The sequence below is a fragment of the Pomacea canaliculata genome, linkage group LG4 (assembly GCF_003073045.1).
Source record: "Pomacea canaliculata isolate SZHN2017 linkage group LG4, ASM307304v1, whole genome shotgun sequence".
NCBI lineage: Eukaryota > Metazoa > Mollusca > Gastropoda > Architaenioglossa > Ampullariidae > Pomacea > Pomacea canaliculata.
Window position 1 is genome coordinate 22,397,316 of NC_037593.1, and position 17,061 is coordinate 22,414,376.

Below are 17,061 nucleotides of genomic sequence, written 5' to 3' on the forward strand. Positions count from 1 at the left end.
GTGGCTTTGGAAATGACTGCTTTAAATCACATACATGCGCGCGGCAAGCTGTTAATTTGAATGCAATGATTAACAAATCGTGCGTTCACTGGACCAACGCATAGTCTTTATATTCATTGTCGGTTTGAACAATCTCCGAGAAAGACATTTGGAGGTAGCATGACAGCACTGGCGGCGCCCTTGCCACAGACTGTGTTAATAACAATACTGCATATCAATCGTGCTAAAGCATCTGTAAATATGTAAATCAGTTGCTATACAGACACACACTTGTTACATGATCTGCAAGTAGCACTTGACACAAGGGTCGATCTCCAACCAGAAGACTTCTATCGCTTTCCTCCAGGCGTTAAAAACGCTTGTGTTAACGTGATACGTAAGAGGAATCGGATAGTAGAGTGGTTAGAAGACTGGCATCCTATGCCACAGACACCCCCATTCGATATCTGCGTGACGCAGTCAACTTTCTTTCGTCGTCTCAGTTGTTGAGTAGGTACCCGAGTACGTATAAGCGGTTGGGGGAAGGTGGGTGAGGGAGAGGAGGGAAACAAAACCTGACCCGAGAAAACTTTAACACATTTCTCAAATGATCGAAAGGTTAGAGTATTACCTTTTACCAACAATAACATCATCATGGGTGCACTGCTTACTGGATTTTTGTCTCCATTCACTTACAACCTTATTGTACACAAGAGTTATTACGGATGAAACATTTAATAATTATAATAATAAAAACAGCCACAACAAGCAAAACTGCACGAGGAATACTAAGAAGCTGTGCTAATCACTTGTGCCAAGAGTAGTCGGTTGTTAGTGTTCGCAGTAGGCTACACCACGAAGAATTAACAATCTGAAACCACAACCCACGATCGTCATTGTGTCGGTGACCGGCGCCAGTGGACCGTTGCCGAGAGCAGGTAGGGGTTGAGGGGAGGAGGAACTGTTTTGTCTGAAGGTACGACTCGTTGCAAATCAAAGTGATTACATCGATTCATCAAATTTAGTGAAAAGGGATAATTGTAAACAAATGGATTTGTGCTTGTTGACTACAAAACAAAAATTTGAATATGAAGACAGTATATCCAGGGGGGAAAAAAGAAACCTATATATCGACTTCAGGCAACTAGCTTGTCGCATACTTATGCGTGCCTTATGTGTATATATTTTTCAGACAGGCAAACTCTTTATTATGCTATTGACCCATGAAATGCCAGGGCAGACACGCCATTCTACCGCGGATAGTATTACAGTAGAAGCACGAAACATGGTGCTGAATGAAACACGGGAAAAGAGCATTTTTAAACGCACTTACATATTTATACTGTCAACTGTTCAATATTTACCGTCGTCTTTTAGTCCGTAGGATATGAATCTACCAAACGTTTTGCAAACAATGGTTATCAGAAAAGATTTAGCCTCAGATCATTCAGGGATGTGCACAGGTATAAAAAGTGTGTTTTTCGATTTCAGTGATGCATACGGGGCACTGGGCGTTGAAAGCAGAATATCTATATGTGAATTTCAGAAGAACCAATCCTAAACTGAATCAGAATATCTCGTAAGTGTATATTAGAAATACAGTAAAAATAAGGTTTAAGTGTTATATCAAATTTAAAAAGTCAGCACATGCATACAGGAAATAATTTCAAGTAATTTCATAAATTGATGTTACATGCTGTTCATGTGCAGGAATATGATTTTGTAGCATTTGCAAATTACCAGTGGAGATTGCCAAGTTTGATTAAATAATAATTAGTTGTATTTCTGGTGCTAAAATTATACTGTCTCTACCTAAAAGAATCTGGGTATAATGTGGATCATAAGTGTCAGGTGCCAGCCATCCATCTGTCGCCCACTCCCCACTCTACACCTTGTTACTTTTCTTGATTTACATTCTGTCCTTAAGGTCAACAGCAAATTCAAGGAGACTTGTTCAGGCCAGTTGATAACAGTTTGGGATTTGAAAATTTCTCTTTCTCTACTGATACTGTAATTATCTAATGTTTAGGCCAAAACATAAATCCCGCCATCCTTTCAAAACACACACACACAGCTTGAATTCAGGAAAAAAATAAAAACCGTTGAATTTTTTATGTGTAAAACCTGACACCATAGGGTATAAATCAGAGTATAATAAAGAAGAAGTTTGAGCAAGATTAGATGAATATGGATCAGCACACCAGTTTACCCAGCAGCACACAGTATGCCCCAGCCACTACCCAGTATTAAAACACTGTTCAACACTTTCATCTTCCTTGCTGGGTGCTGCAATCATACATCTGTGCTGTCCAGTCATTGGAATGTCACATGCATCACATACATTTGCACTAATAAAAAAAATCATTTTTAATTTGTTGAAATTAATTTCAGAATGTAATTGAGTTACAAGTATTTTGTGATAAAGTACTCATAAAAAGGCACTGACTTAATATTTAGGCCATTAATGGCAATCAACTGGACAGCCTCAAGTAAATGTTGATGTTGAGAGACATACAGGATTTTAGTCACAAGAACAATTCTGACCTTATTCCAGGTTAGGATTCTAACATGCAAATGTTAATAGTAAATGTAGCTGTAATATTAAATTGAATTTTGTGAATATTTTGCACTGAAATAAGCTTACTCCTGTGAACATTTCTGTACTCAGCTGTTATAGGATTAACTGATTATTCTTGCCAGTACAAATACAATCTGAAACTGCTATGCATATATCTTCATATATGTACACTCTAATTGATGCAATTTGCATGTAATATCCACTTACTTTCAGAAAATAAAAGAAGCATGAGCTAGTCTCCACTCAAGATTTTTAAAAAAGCATTCTAAAAAAAATGTGATGTTTTACAGTGAAACAAACATTAATAATGATGAAAAATATGAACCACTAATATTTTAAACAATGAACAACATGTCTATCCTTCAATTCACATATTTTCTCTCTGTAATACTATACTATATATATTATAATACTTTATAATAGTCATTTCATTGGCAGAACAAAACACAAATGTTTAAACAATCAGTCCATGACAAATGTCATTCCATATCCAAACTGTTACTTCACATAACATATTCTCCGCCGCAAAAATACTATTTTCAACAGATAAAAACGATATGTACCTTACAAAGTCATACACAATGCAGGAACAAAACATGTACTTCTTTGTTATGAATCAGTTCAGTGACAGATCTTTTACTCTTTCAAAATATCATGGTTAGAGCCAAATGGAGAAGCTCAAAATAAAAGAAAAAAAGCATTTATGTGACTTGACAAAATGTAAATGTTTTGTTTTAAAAAGCATGTTGGTGTACTAACCACTCCAAATTCATAGAAAATAGAATAGACCAATATTGTACTGCTGTTCAGGTCTGCAAATCTGCGATTAGCCTAGACAAAAAATAAACTTAGCCTTGTTAAAAAACAGCAAATCTTCAATGCTAAAATGTAATAATTCTTTCAGAATCTGTAAGGGGTGGATGGAATAGATTGTAAGAGAAAATATATTTGTGAGTGTGTGATACAATCTTTCATTAATCACAACCAATTATACCATTTTTACACAAAATGGCCATTACTTTTCTTTACTCAAATATTTTCAGGCAATTATTTCCAATTAAATACAGAAATAGGATACTCTGTATAATGTTGAACATTGCTATAAACGAAAGCCTGAAGAAAATGCAGGAACATAATCATTATGGAGACAACGCTGGCAGTATCTTTCCTGTGCAAGTGCCAAAGCCTACTCGATGCCCATTACCCTCACAGTAACCTGAAAATCATCGGAAAAAAATGACTGTATTTTATATTCTCTCTCTCACACATACCAAGGCTTAAACAAAATAAAATGAATGGTATAGTATATTCAAATTCAAACTCTTCAGGATTTCACAGACAGTGATATTTCAAAATTTACAAGCATTACTCATTGCAAATTAAAGCAAAAACCTGGCTGTAAGTGCATTCAACATTTCCATGATAAGAGCTTGGATTTTGATGTCTAAAAGGAAGATTAATACCTGTGAGGATGACTTCATCACCATCCTGCAGAAATTTTCGTGTGACATTGCTGCCCAAGTCCAAGGGCTTTGTACCTCTCCAGGAGAGTTCCAGTAGACTGCCATAGGAGTCAGGTGACTGCATACATGTATACACAAAGGTAACTAAAATGTATAGGCTGCTGGCTCAAGAAAACTTGATGCTTAACTATAGATACCTACACAGATCACTATTTTCAGGTTCTGCTTCTAGTAAACTATTTTATGTCAGTTGCCTGAATACATAAGTAATCATACTCAAAATAATCACTACTTAACTAAAGTCTCATAAAAAAAGAGCTTTACACATTCGCATTGTTGAGGATAAATATGTGCATCTCCATCAGCAACACAACAGTTTACACAAGCATGTCATATTCAATAATTTTTACTCCAAAACATAAAGAAAATGAGATGAAATCCAAACTTTTCCCTAGGTAAACAAATTCTAAATGGAGGAACACTCCTTAACACAGAAACAGGAAGATTTTGCTTGACAAGATGAACATTTTAAATAAAATGATCATGGCATGGGTTCCCAAGGAAATGGCTGTCGACATAGACACATAAATGCGGTATCAACATCTAGTACACCTGGTTGGTCAGGGAAAGGATACATAAATATATTATTGACTCTAGCTTTTGCCCTTCCCTGTATGTTAAAATGAAATCTCTACAGGTCATTAAGTGAAAAACAGCAGGCCACAAGTCAGTGGTCTAGAGTCTAGACCATATATTCATGAAAGATAACTAATAATGTGCTATGATTAGGTGCTCTTTTCACCTGAAATTTTGTATAAGGAACTGAAACAAATATCACAAATAGAAGTGTACTGGGTAAACAATAACAGACCACAAAACATTCAGCTGAACATCCAATAAGAACATTCATGAAAACATAAAGGAAAATAAAACCAGTACCTCGCCACTTATGGTTCCCGAGGCCATAAGGTCACCTGGGTTAATGTTACATCCTGAGACAGTATGATGTGCCAGCTGTTGCTTTATTGTCCAATACATATACTGTACACAGAAACAGCAGCCAAAATTTTTATCACCTGGGTTGAACATCAATGATGGTGAAATAATTGGAATATAATAATAATATAAGTGGGAATTTATAAAGTGCAATATCTCAGCGAAAGGAGGACTCACTGCACTGAACAAGATCACAAAATAGTGACAAAGATGTAGAACAAGTTAACAATAAAGTAACAAAGACGTAGAACAAAATCACAAAATAGTAACAGGGAGGTAGAATGAAGAACAATGCAAAGACAAGTCTCTGGATTTGAATAGGAACGCCAGAGGCCTTGATAACATCTGCCATGCAGTTCAAACACTGAGTAATCCATGGATCTTTTTCTTCATAGGTGTACCAACTGGCCATATCTATCCTCTTAGATACTGGTGAGTTGGAAAGTCATTGCAGGAAGTGGGTCACTGTCATTGCTGTGCTGCAGGGGCGAAAATGGGGACTCTCCAACACAAAACTTGGTGTACATATGATGCCTGAGTCTTGCATGTCCTCAATTTCTTGTTCTTCTCTGTCTAGACTGTAATGTGGACCTTGGCTGTTAATGAGACGATGAGTGATTCTGGAGCCATATTTTCTTGTGCTTGGCTGACTTGTGGGGTTTTGTGGGACAAACTTCCTCCCTCCTTCTCCAGTCCATTGATAGCATCAGTCAGGGATGCTGACAATCATCATTGTCAAAGATACTGACAATGAAGAAGGAATCCACTATTTGTGCAGTGAACTGTTACAGGCTGCTCAAGGTTGAAGAAAAGGCATTCAGTTCCTTTTTACAGCTATTTGAGAAGGCTTAAACAGATACAGTATCAGAAAAGACGACTGTTGTGAATCTTATTGCATTACAATCACAAGCATTACAATCCACATGAATCTGTCCTGGCCTTACAGCTTGTGGAATATCTACCTGTTGGGATTGCATTCTAGAGTGATTTTTCATCCCTAAGCTAGTGTGACTCCACCCATTTCTAATGGCCTCTTCAGCTGATCTGTGTCCATAGCTTGTGGTATATATGGTAGAGGTATTCCAAGATAATTATTTTTCTTTTTGCATACCATTTTTGGGAAGATGCAAGGGATGTTGTTTCTGGTCACTGAATCCTGGCTTTCTAATCTGTGCTTTTCTAAGGAAGCTGCTCCTCTTCAAACTATATAAGCTCTGGCATACTTCTGTGCATTGGGTGACTAGTTACTCTTAAACTTTGCAGCTTGCAAGATGATCTTGTAAGAGATAATTTCTGCAATTGTGGTTACTTTGCTGTAGTTGTAACTAATGTGTTGGGATCACAGTATTGGTGGTTTCAAACTGAAGACTTACCTTAAAGTTGCTTTTAGCTACTGTTGCTGGTTGTTGGAGTTCCTCACCTGAATGTAAGAAAAGAATAAAAAGTCTCCAAGTTTCAAGTCATGACACTGTCTGTCAGTGTTATCTGTTACCAAGACAGGAAGTGTTATGCAACTTTACAGTGAATTCCCAACATTTTTCAAAGACAAGATCCACATGTAGCTTTATCTTCTACTGGCATGTACAGCCTAAAGTCTCATAACCAAGAATTATGGCCAATAAAATCCAATAATCTTTTAGTTATATTGAGAAGAAATAGTCATCTATGGAGCATGACTAACACTGTCGCTCTTCAACTAAAAAAATTTTCTTCTTTGGTATGAAAACATTGCCACTTGGTCAATTAGTGGCATGTGCAGATGCCAGAAGTACACAGGTCTTTGCATGGAATTCCTCAAGTGCTTTAGAGTATTTGAACACTTAGTCTCAATCATTTGTTGTCTTTCACCCTCCCTCACCTATGACAAAATGCATTTCTTAGGTAAGAGTCTGTATAGAACAATTTCATAGCAGTCTGAGATTTGAAACATGCATCTGGATATGGTTTTCTTCAGTGTACTAGGATGCGGTCCCAGAGGGAAAGTACAGCTGATAAAAGTGGTAAACAGAGATTCAGTTTTAAGCCCTGCTCCATGGGACCACAGCTGTGATCAGTGTCACCAAATCTTTGCGTGTATCTATATCAGGGCAAAGCAGCCAGTCCTGTTACAGATGGACCGTGAAAGGCTGTCATAGTTTTGTGAAACTGCTGTGGTCCTGCTCTGGCCTATCATAGGCAAAACCATGATAAAGTTTTCTGTCAACGAGCTGCCTCCATCAGCCCCAATCATCCGCCACCTGACACAGTTCACCTAGTGAACAGCCTGTCCACCTTTTCAAATTACATAAGTCATCTTTTCTCCGCCCCTACGCCTTGTGCCCTTGACAAGGCCCTGCAATGCCACCTTTGGTATACCATCATACCAGATGACATGCCCAAGTCCCTTTATTTTTCGCCTCTTTATGATTGAGGAGATGGGGGATTGGTGTTTTATGTCAAGCTAGCAATTAAGGCTATATCACGGCAAGGCAGTCAGCCCTGTAAACAGATGCCACATGCAGAAAGAACAGAAAGCCTGAGACGAGGTCTGAACCCAGGACAGCCAATCCTTACTGCATGTTGGTGATAGGTGCTAACCATTGCACTGGACTGTCCAAGAAAAATGTCAAAATATTAGGCTGTGATTGTAAGGGTGAGTTGGAAAATTGATGTAGTTGAGAAAAATTTGGTTGGAAACTAAGAACCCCAAGTGAGCCAAGGACTGTTGTGTAATTATGCATTTATTCCTTGGTTCCCTGCACAAAAAAGACTAAGTGTGCATATGTGTGATTGGGAAAAATTGCAATTACAGTCATTTATTTTTCACTTTTTGAAAACAGATGACATCAACCAATCAATAATAATAACAGTAAATTGTCCATTTGTGAATGAATAAAGGCAAAGCAATAAATTTTGCCTCCAAAATCACTGTCAGCATCAAAAATTCAGAAATTATTTCTTGTTAAAAATGGGTCCAAATAAACCAAAGGTGAAGGTATTTGCTGATTAAGGGGTCTGTACCCCACAGATTTTGTTGTACGATATCACCTGAGGTCTGCACCCTGGGGTCTGAGAGTTCTACCAGTGGGTAAATGGTATTAACACCAATGAAGAAATTTCAAAGTGTTAAAAAGCAATACTGTACTGTATTATGATCAAAACATTGCATAATTTATGTCTCAAAGAAAGAAGATTTAACATCAATTAATTTGTTATTTTAACAACAATAAAAGCTATTCATTGCAAATAATGCAGACGTACATTTGATTGCAACCTCCAGTTTGATGTCAAAGTTATAGTTGTCGCTGTGTTGCAAGTATGGTAAAGGTGTGGGATCCTGCAAAAGCATCTTCATCTTACAATAAAGTACAGAACACATTTGGTCATGAGTTGAATGGGGTTAGGACTTGATGCTTGCCATAAAGTATAAAGAAAGATATTTAAAAGGTGATAGCAGATAGACTATAATCAAGTGTATACGGAGAGCAAGAATGAGTATGGTTATCCTGGACATATTGGGATGCTTATTAATAAAAAGTTTTTTATTCAAGATGGCTTCTTTGTTTTTCTAAATGCCAATGCCATGCGAGTTAACATCAGGTCTAGAAAAACATGTGGCAAGAAGTGTTCTAAGCAGTTCTGGGCAGTACAGATACTACTAATAATGTGATGCACAAAATATATGGAAAAATTGAAGAACCATGTGATGGAAAAAGGTGTTATACAAGTAAACAGTGTTGCTATTTATTTTCTATATATTAGCATACACTATCCTATTAATAATAATCTTGAGTAAATGGAAAGAAGCCTCAGTCACAGGTTCATGACCAGGTGGACTGTGCTGTTACATTACAGTGTTTTTGTCAATGTTATTGGTGCATGAAAATATTGAAGACGGTATGGACTGCACTGTCTGACAACAGAATATTCTACTATCTGCATTAGCTCAACCCTCAAGAAGAACTGTTTCCTATGTTAAGACACCAGCACATACAAAGAAGCAATCCACAACATTAAAATATTAAATTTAGAATATTAAAAGGTTCGCTTTATTTTTTTTAAATTGCAATCATAATAGACACATTTTAATATACTTTCAACACAACAATCCCTTTAAGTGTTAAATAATTAGTGCCTTAAACAGAAATAGTCCAAATGATTATTCAGACAGAACAAAAGATTACATAAATTGATGAAGAAGTTCTCATGATCATATTTCAGATGAACAATTATTAAAACATTAATATTAAACACAAATCTTTGTTTTGTCAAAAAATTTAAAAAACAGCAAAATTTTAAAATGCTCACCTGCTGAACATTTGCCACAATAAAGGGTTTAAGAGCATCCATAGTCACTACCCATGGTGAAATAGTGGTTCCAAAGCTTTTTGCAAGGAATGGGCCAAGTGGAACATACTCCCACTTCTGTATATCCCTAGCTGTCAAAACAAATATCCCGTTAACAGACTGCACCTGGGTACTGATGTATAATACTGACTGCTGTTGTGTCAAGAGGTAGTGACTGAAGGTCTTATAGCTACAGCTGATAACCAGAAATATCTTATGTGTTGCATACTTTGCAATATAAAATAAATATTAGCATTAGTTCTGTACATTTTTTATAATCACTGTGAATTGAGTAAGTCTCCAACTCTGTATTTAACATTGTTTTATAATTTTTAAAATTGTCATATCTTTCCATATTATTTTTGTAAACATTTCATCTTCTGAACAATTTAAGGATGAGTGCTGGTGCTAATGTCCCAGGCTGTTTGGTATGTAGCGTTTTGTGCCACCAACAAAGGCAACGCATGGTGAGAGATTGTCAAATTTATTGAAAGAGTGATAAGAAGACTTTCAGATGACAAAGTGATAAAACCATTAAATAAACAATATGAATATAAATCACACAAACACAAGCAAGATCGAAATGGGTCAATCAAAGACAAAAAAGGATACGTAAAAATTTCATGGCTGAATTATCATACAGATGATTTGGTCAAATCAATTATAGGCAACAGTCGAAGGGTTGGTGTTTTACGCCAAGCCAGCAACTAAGGCTATATCACAGCAAGGCAGCCAGCCCCGGAAACAGATGCCACATGCAGAAAAAGAATAGTGTGCCTGAGACAAGAGCTGAACCCAGGACAGCCAATTTTCACTGCATTGGTGACAGGCACTAACCATTGTGCCACTGGACCGACATAGGCAGCGGCCGAATCAACATAGGGTTGTAGTTGAATTAGCTATGGGCTGCTGTCGATCAGCCCCCTTTAATAAATCAGTTAACCCTTATTGCAAGTGCTAGAAGTTCTCCCATTGGCTGTAACTTTCAATGATTCTGAATGTTAGAAATGTGGTTAATCCACATTCACCTTCCTCAAAACAAATTTGAAAACATCAGTAACAACACTAATTTGTGTTACTTGCTAGTAACTTTGAGTTTAATTTTATATTTGAATCTGTTGGGTTTTGTTTTTTTAAAGGAAGTGATTTGTATTCAGGCTGTTTGCTGTCCATAACGGTGCCCTTACCACTCCAGTCATTCATTAGCACCATGCCAAAGATGTAGTTCTCAGCTTCACTGATAGGAATGGGCTGTCCAAGCTTAGTGGCTGGCCCAGTGAAGAAGGCCATTTCCAGTTCAAAGTCCAATAACTTGCATGGACCAAACAGAGGTGGCTGGCCTGCAAAAATGCACAGAAATGACATTTTTTGGCTTATTTAAACCCCAAACTTGTATTACTGGACTGTCAGCAGACAATTTTTTCCAGTTAGCTACTAAAACAAGGCTGGTGATTACAAAGCTTCCGGTTTAGTTACATTTCAGATTAACTACTAGAACAAGTTTGGTGTATACAAAGTTTCCGGTTTAGTCACATTCATTGTTTAGATCTATGAGAAGTCCAGGCCAAAGAGGTGTGTTGGTTTTATGAGACCTCTACCTCCAGGATCTTATCCTCCTCTGAGATGGGTCACCCTGCATAGCAAACACAGGGGGCCTAAAGGAGGCCACAAAGAAAAAGAAAAATGGGAGAGAAGACGTGATGGAAAAGGAAAGCAGAATAGACAGATTGAGACTACAAGTTTGCAGAAAAGCTTTGTTGATAGGAAAATATGTATATTTACATTACAACCTCACCACTAGATCAGCCAGTTCATGTATACATGAAAAAAATGTTCTTTGTGCAAATGTTAAGAAGTGTATTACAATTGTGTTAATGCTGCTAAAAAAAAATGTTGACTTCGGGAAAATTTTATAGGGAGAATTATAGGCTTTACATGTATAAAAATATATATACAAGCAGTAATAACTATAATTCTCAAGAACTGGAGTCCTACTTGAACACACTCACTTTCGTCTGGGCACATCTGGCCATTGGGTCGTCTGATTGGTGTGCCTGACACAACAATTGAAGAAGCTCTGCCATGATAGCCAACTGGAAGGTGAGTCCTGTAGACACCCAGACATAGATCTAACAAATAATTTGCTGGTAAGGCTTGGGACCTAATTCTTATAAAAATTCAACTGGTGTTAAATGCCACAAGCAAATACTGATAACAAACTGAGATTATTGGAATTACAAAAGGTCTCAAAGAGGGTAACTGACAACAGTTTTATCACAGTATTTGTTTAAAGATAAATATCAAGCAATTCTTAGTTTTCAAAAAAATTAAATACCATCTCTTTTATCTTTTTGTGTGTCATGTATATGTATATACCATTCTGCAAAATAAGTCCCTTAAAATAAAAAGAAGGGGTAAAAGAAAGTGATGTAAAGCACATATCACAGGGCAGCAAATAGCCTTTCAGCTTCATGAATACAGTAAATTTGCCCTTATTTTCTGGCCTATGAATATCTTACTAACAAAGAATATATTACCAGTTTGGCATCAAGGCTTTGTCTGGACTACGAAACATGCAGCCCACATTGTATGCATGATTCTTGGAGGAATAGAAATCTGAATAATCTCCTGAAAAAGAAAGGAAAATTTTAACTTTTCTTAAAATATCTCTCTCTTTACCACACCCTGGTGCTGTGTGGAGAATTATGAAATGCAAGCATGGAGAAGGAAATACAGTAACCCTTCTCCCCCATTAAAACTTGCTAGAATCCATCAAAACCAGGATGTAGCTAAGAGGGGTCTTAGTAGGGAAATTGGTCAGTCTGCTTTCATTCCATGAACCATGACTTCAAACATCCACAAATTCATGTTTATTTATCGAAGTATTGAAAATAAAGTTCTTAAACTGTATTATAATGCTTTTCTTTGTCATTTTTGCTTTTGCTCATTCATTCTTACTTATTGCACTATTGTTACACTTTATAGGTGAACTAACTAGGTAAGGTTGGTTGATTGTGTTTTATGCCATGCCAACAACTAAGGCTATATCATGAGGATAAAAAGTAAACTTATTTTAAAAAGTTTAGGGGCAAGTTCCCCAGTTGATATAACCATGAAATCTTAATCAATAAAAGGGGGTCACAATGGGGAAGTGTTATTGCACTGACTTCCAAAACAGTTCAGTCTACATTTGCAGTTAACAAAAGAAGTAGAAATGCTCCTGTATGTACAACACTCAAAATGTATTATAAAATGGTTAAACATAGATTTTCCCACTGCCTTTATGCTTGTTTATATCAAGTAAGCCAGCTTACCAATATCAGCCGGCAGATGCATGATGGCCTTAGACTGTGGAACAAATGCTCTGAAAATACAGGCACATTTCACCATATAACAGTGAGCTTGAACAAAGGAGCAAATATAGTAGTACACTATGAAAACGAAGTGTTAGGGAAAAGGAGAGATGATACGAAAAGGATGAGACCATTATGTACTAAAAATATTTACAAAAGAGGTAGGTCTTAAGGCCAGTCTTGAAAGCCCACAGATGAAGATATAGGGCCAAGGCATTCCAGATACAGGGGCCAAAATGAAAAGAAGTACATGTAGCACCTAAATTTGTCATGACGTGAGCCACACATATGGATTCTGCTTGAAGAGACTACATTGACCAACATGGCTGGTCATGCATCATGGTCTTCAACATCTCAAGAATGACATCCTGGGGCCAGACAATGAAGGTGACAATAGCACAGCACTATGAAGATGACGCAAGCTCAAACTGGCAACCAGCGTGGTTCATGGAAAAGTAGTGCAAAATGGTCAGCTCTGGGCATTATTTTGAGCTTAAGTTATCTGTTTGATGGAGTATTAGCAGAGAAAATAGATGCCAGGTATCGGAGTTCTTCAAAGTTGGCTCGGATCCCTCGACAGTTACACTGAAGGATTGTAGATTTAGTTTATCTGCGAGGGAAAGATGCAGAGCCCCTCACAGAAGCAGAGGGAGAAGAAAAAGGAAGGATGGAGAAGGCGGCACTAAAGGTCACTCATCCACATCCATCCCCTGCTCGCCAAGAGAAACAAAACAGTTAGAAACAGGGACTGATGGTGCTGCTGTGGTAGTCCCAGATGTTTTCTGCTGAGTAGTGAGTTTAGTTTTGTTTTTGTATTCTTGTCTGTGATGTGGTATTCTTCTTCCTTGGTGATTTTGTGTTGCATGCTTGCTGACGTGCAGTGTTTTTGACTGGTGAAGAGGGATGCTTTGACTATGATGCTTGTGGTTTGAGATTTTTGTGACGACTGGGTGCCACCACAGCTTGTAGAAGGAGAAAGAGGAGGAGGCATAGCCTGACGGACTGAGATAGGGCCCTCAAAAGAGACCCATATGGTTTTATTAATGTGAACAGCCAACCCAGAATCAGTTTATTGCAATAAAAATGTACTTATCTAAGAGGGGGTCACAATGTTGTTTTGTAATCTACAAATATTTAGATGATACCACAAACAAAAAAGAAGTGAAGCTACGATAAGTCTAGAGGTATACAACAGATCCAATACCCTTGCAAAATAAAAATATATAAAATTCATATACTGTCAATGCATGCTGGGGACTTTCAGGATGACGTTAAATACAATTTGAAACTCACTTTTGTTAAAAAAAAAAAAAGTTTAATGCATTTATCATTTTATTTAAGAATATTTAAAATATCTTGTATATTTAAAATGCTAAGTTCCAAGACAGCAATGTGCAAGCAGTTAAATTGTACTCATAACTGTAGAACAATAAACACTACTGCTTTGTAATTTGTTTTCAAAATACCTATAAGTATGCTTAAAAAATGTGACAGCTGTGTGAAAAACTACCTTTCTCTAAGCTCAAGGTTCTCTTTCAACAAAGGCTCTCCAGCAGACAGAATATGTTGAAGTGTTTCCCGTGCTTCTTTCCAGGCTGGTCTTCCCAGGGCCATGAAGCCATTAAGAGTGGGCTGCATAAAAGAATTTGATGTTATACACACAGGTTGCTAGCAGACTGAAAGCAGATATGTTGCTATGTGACACACATGACTGTATTATCAAACCTCAACATTCTTTTTTAAAATAAAAAGCACAGGTACAACACATTAGCTTCAGCTGATACTATAGATTGTTGTAAGCTCAATACCCACTATGGTTATAAAAGCCTCCATTACATGGCAAAAATTATAATCCACTGTGTATATGGTGTATCTATTATTTGGATCATAAATACTTAGCTGTTAGTTCACACAGTGTATGGATACCATCTTCATAAATTAGATAAAACCAGTGCTGCTTAGTTACTTCATGCAAAACACTTGAGCATTTTAATGATTGTTATTATAAATGAGTGTGAAATGTTTTAAAAAATGGAGTCAATAATTGCACCAAGAATATTTTCAAAATGACTTTATTCTTCAATCAGTTTTTTAATTTTTTTCTTTACATTGGACATTGGTAGTAATTCAGGAAAAATCTTCTTGCTGCTGATGTGTTGCTGTGACATCTTAGCAACTTCTGGCCTGAAGACCATTTATACAGAAAATGTGAGACCTGTATTTGAATATGGCTCAAACCCCAGGAGCACAACCAAATCCACCAGTGAAAGAAATCAATGTGCTCAGCCTTACTGCAAACTACCTCATCAACATAGTTGAGATATCAAAGCTTCCTTTAATACATTCTCTTTTTTTGTCACTATGCAGTTGTTGCTCCAGCCATGAAAAACGTGTTTTTCACTTTTATTTCCTTTCCTTCTGTGCTAATATGCAGTATGCTTATGAAAAGTTTCCACTTGCTTTCTTGAAGGTCCAGCTTTGGGTATGCATGTTTAAGCATGTGTTTTTCTATTTGCAGTTTGCACTTCTGCCGCTGACTTTTTCTCCTTTTGTCCATTCTGTGTTCTCTTGTGTTTATGTCTTTAACTAGTTTCTTTTTCCATTGCTGATATTTCTTTCTGGTAGTTCAGCCACTTCTGATTCTCATCAGAATCCACAGTATGTCTCCGACGGTACTGGTTCTGAGGGTTGAATTGGTGAACTGCTAAATAGTTTGTGCCTGCCTGTTATATATTAGTATATATTTGCTGAAATTTAGTTTAAAATAGTCATTTATGTTTGTATTATTTTTATTTGTCAAAGTACCCATCCTCAAAACAAAAAGACCTACATAAATTAAAAATATTACAATAAGTTCTAGTTACTTCAACTTGCATGTGCACTAATGTCATGGTTCCATAACAAACGTTTACATGCATCTAAGTCTTTTGTGTCTTTGTTTATTAAGATAAAACTGATATGGTTTCTACTGTCATTAAGAACAAAATAACATACTTCATCAAACACCTGTTGATGACAGCTGAGGGCTGGTCCCCTAAACAAAGTCTTCACTGCACTCAGATCAAGAATCTGATCACCTATTGCAACACCAATTCGATGCTTTGGCTGAAAAAATCAGAAATTTAATCAGTTTAATATCCATAAAACAATAAAAGAAATTAAAATGAAGCTCTAATTGTTCATATTTTTGTTCCCTTGTCCAATGGTTCTGCATACTGGCAAGCAGCCCTCTAATGACTATACACTCTCTATCCTTGTCACTCTTCCCTGTTAATGACAAGGGCTAAATGGAAAAAAAGCATTTTCTTCTTATTTTACCTCTCGTAAATAAAGAATTGTCATTGTCATTTGTCACCAGAACCACCACACATTGTCACAGGACTTTTAGTTATTGTGCTGCTAAACATATCCACCATCTACCCAAGATCGAATCCTTTAAACAAGCACCAAAAAAATATGCGTTCGATAGGAATTACTTCTTACACTAATCAACACAGATGAGATATGAATCAATTAATTGACTATATGACACTCTCCATTCTTAATTATTGTTTCCCGATTACTACTTGACTGTATGGTTGTTTCTCCTTCCGTCCTTTGTATTCTGTCCATGTCTATTATTTGTCTTAACCTGTCAGTCTTAATTTTAACAGATGCAAAAAGAAAAACCTAAAATAATCTTATCACAAGATACAAAGTCAACTATGTACGTTCCCTGTGAAGGTAGCATGCGGTTTTTCGTCGAAACACGGGAAAATCCATATGTTTTAGTCACAAAACTTTGTGACCATCGTGAAAACTACTGTTATACGAGACAAATGTTTCTGAAGTTTCCAACACATATATGAAAGTATTTTTATTGATACAAACTAACATACAAATCTCAAAGTATCAATTATTGCGTTACGGAGGTGTGTTCAAATTGAATAATTTCATTGGTTGATGCCGTCAACGCACAAAACAATCTGTTCATTGTAAGATTCTCGATAAAACTTACATTTTCTGTCGTAGAGAAAATTCCATAAGGTAGATTTTGAATTGGAAAATGACATTCTGGTGGGGTACTGATAAAAGACATTTCTGGTTAGAATGTGAAGGGTAAGAATCCAAGCAGACCACCTGGCAACTCCTCTGCCTAGCTTCCAATGAACGACTTGATGACGGGGTCAAGATGTCGTGTAAGCGTAACTTTCGAACTCAGAAAATGTTAGAGTAGGCGTTTGTACATTCGCAGAGTTAACTGGTACTTTTTAAACTATATAACTCAGTGTGTTATATTGTAGCAGAGCACAGCTATTTATGACAAGCTCTTCGCTACCGACCACGCGCTCGTTTCAATAAAGGTCAAAACGAGGTAACTATTGAG

General features: G+C 36.8%; 1 protein-coding gene across 1 annotated transcript; it reads right to left on the minus strand.

The window, feature by feature from the left end:
* Window positions 1–2,076: 2,076 nt before the first annotated feature.
* On the minus strand, window positions 2,077–17,015 carry LOC112562650 (fumarylacetoacetase-like). The gene is made up of 13 exons (XM_025236029.1): window positions 16,693–17,015; window positions 15,690–15,800; window positions 14,206–14,327; window positions 12,657–12,706; window positions 11,880–11,970; window positions 11,352–11,449; window positions 10,530–10,682; window positions 9,304–9,434; window positions 8,257–8,332; window positions 6,390–6,436; window positions 4,960–5,061; window positions 4,021–4,138; window positions 2,077–3,773 (listed from the first exon to the last, which is right to left on the minus strand). The coding sequence occupies exons 1-13, from the start codon at window positions 16,771–16,773 to the stop codon at window positions 3,697–3,699; spliced, it is 1,257 nt and encodes a 418-aa protein (XP_025091814.1). The 5' UTR covers window positions 16,774–17,015; the 3' UTR covers window positions 2,077–3,696.
* Between the last annotated feature and the right edge of the window lie 46 nt (window positions 17,016–17,061).

What these genes read in the sequence shown, in the direction of transcription:
- LOC112562650 (XM_025236029.1), bottom strand. Translation starts at nt 16,773, where the DNA reads ATGTCTTTTATCAGTACCCCACCAGAATGTCATTTTCCAATTCAAAAT. An exon ending in ATCAACAGGTGTTTGATGAA is followed by an intron (nt 14,328 to 15,689) that starts GTATGTTATTTT and finishes TCTTTTATGCAG; the next exon opens with CCCACTCTTAATGGCTTCAT. An exon ending in AACCTTGAGCTTAGAGAAAG is followed by an intron (nt 12,707 to 14,205) that starts GTAGTTTTTCAC and finishes CTGTATTTTCAG; the next exon opens with AGCATTTGTTCCACAGTCTA.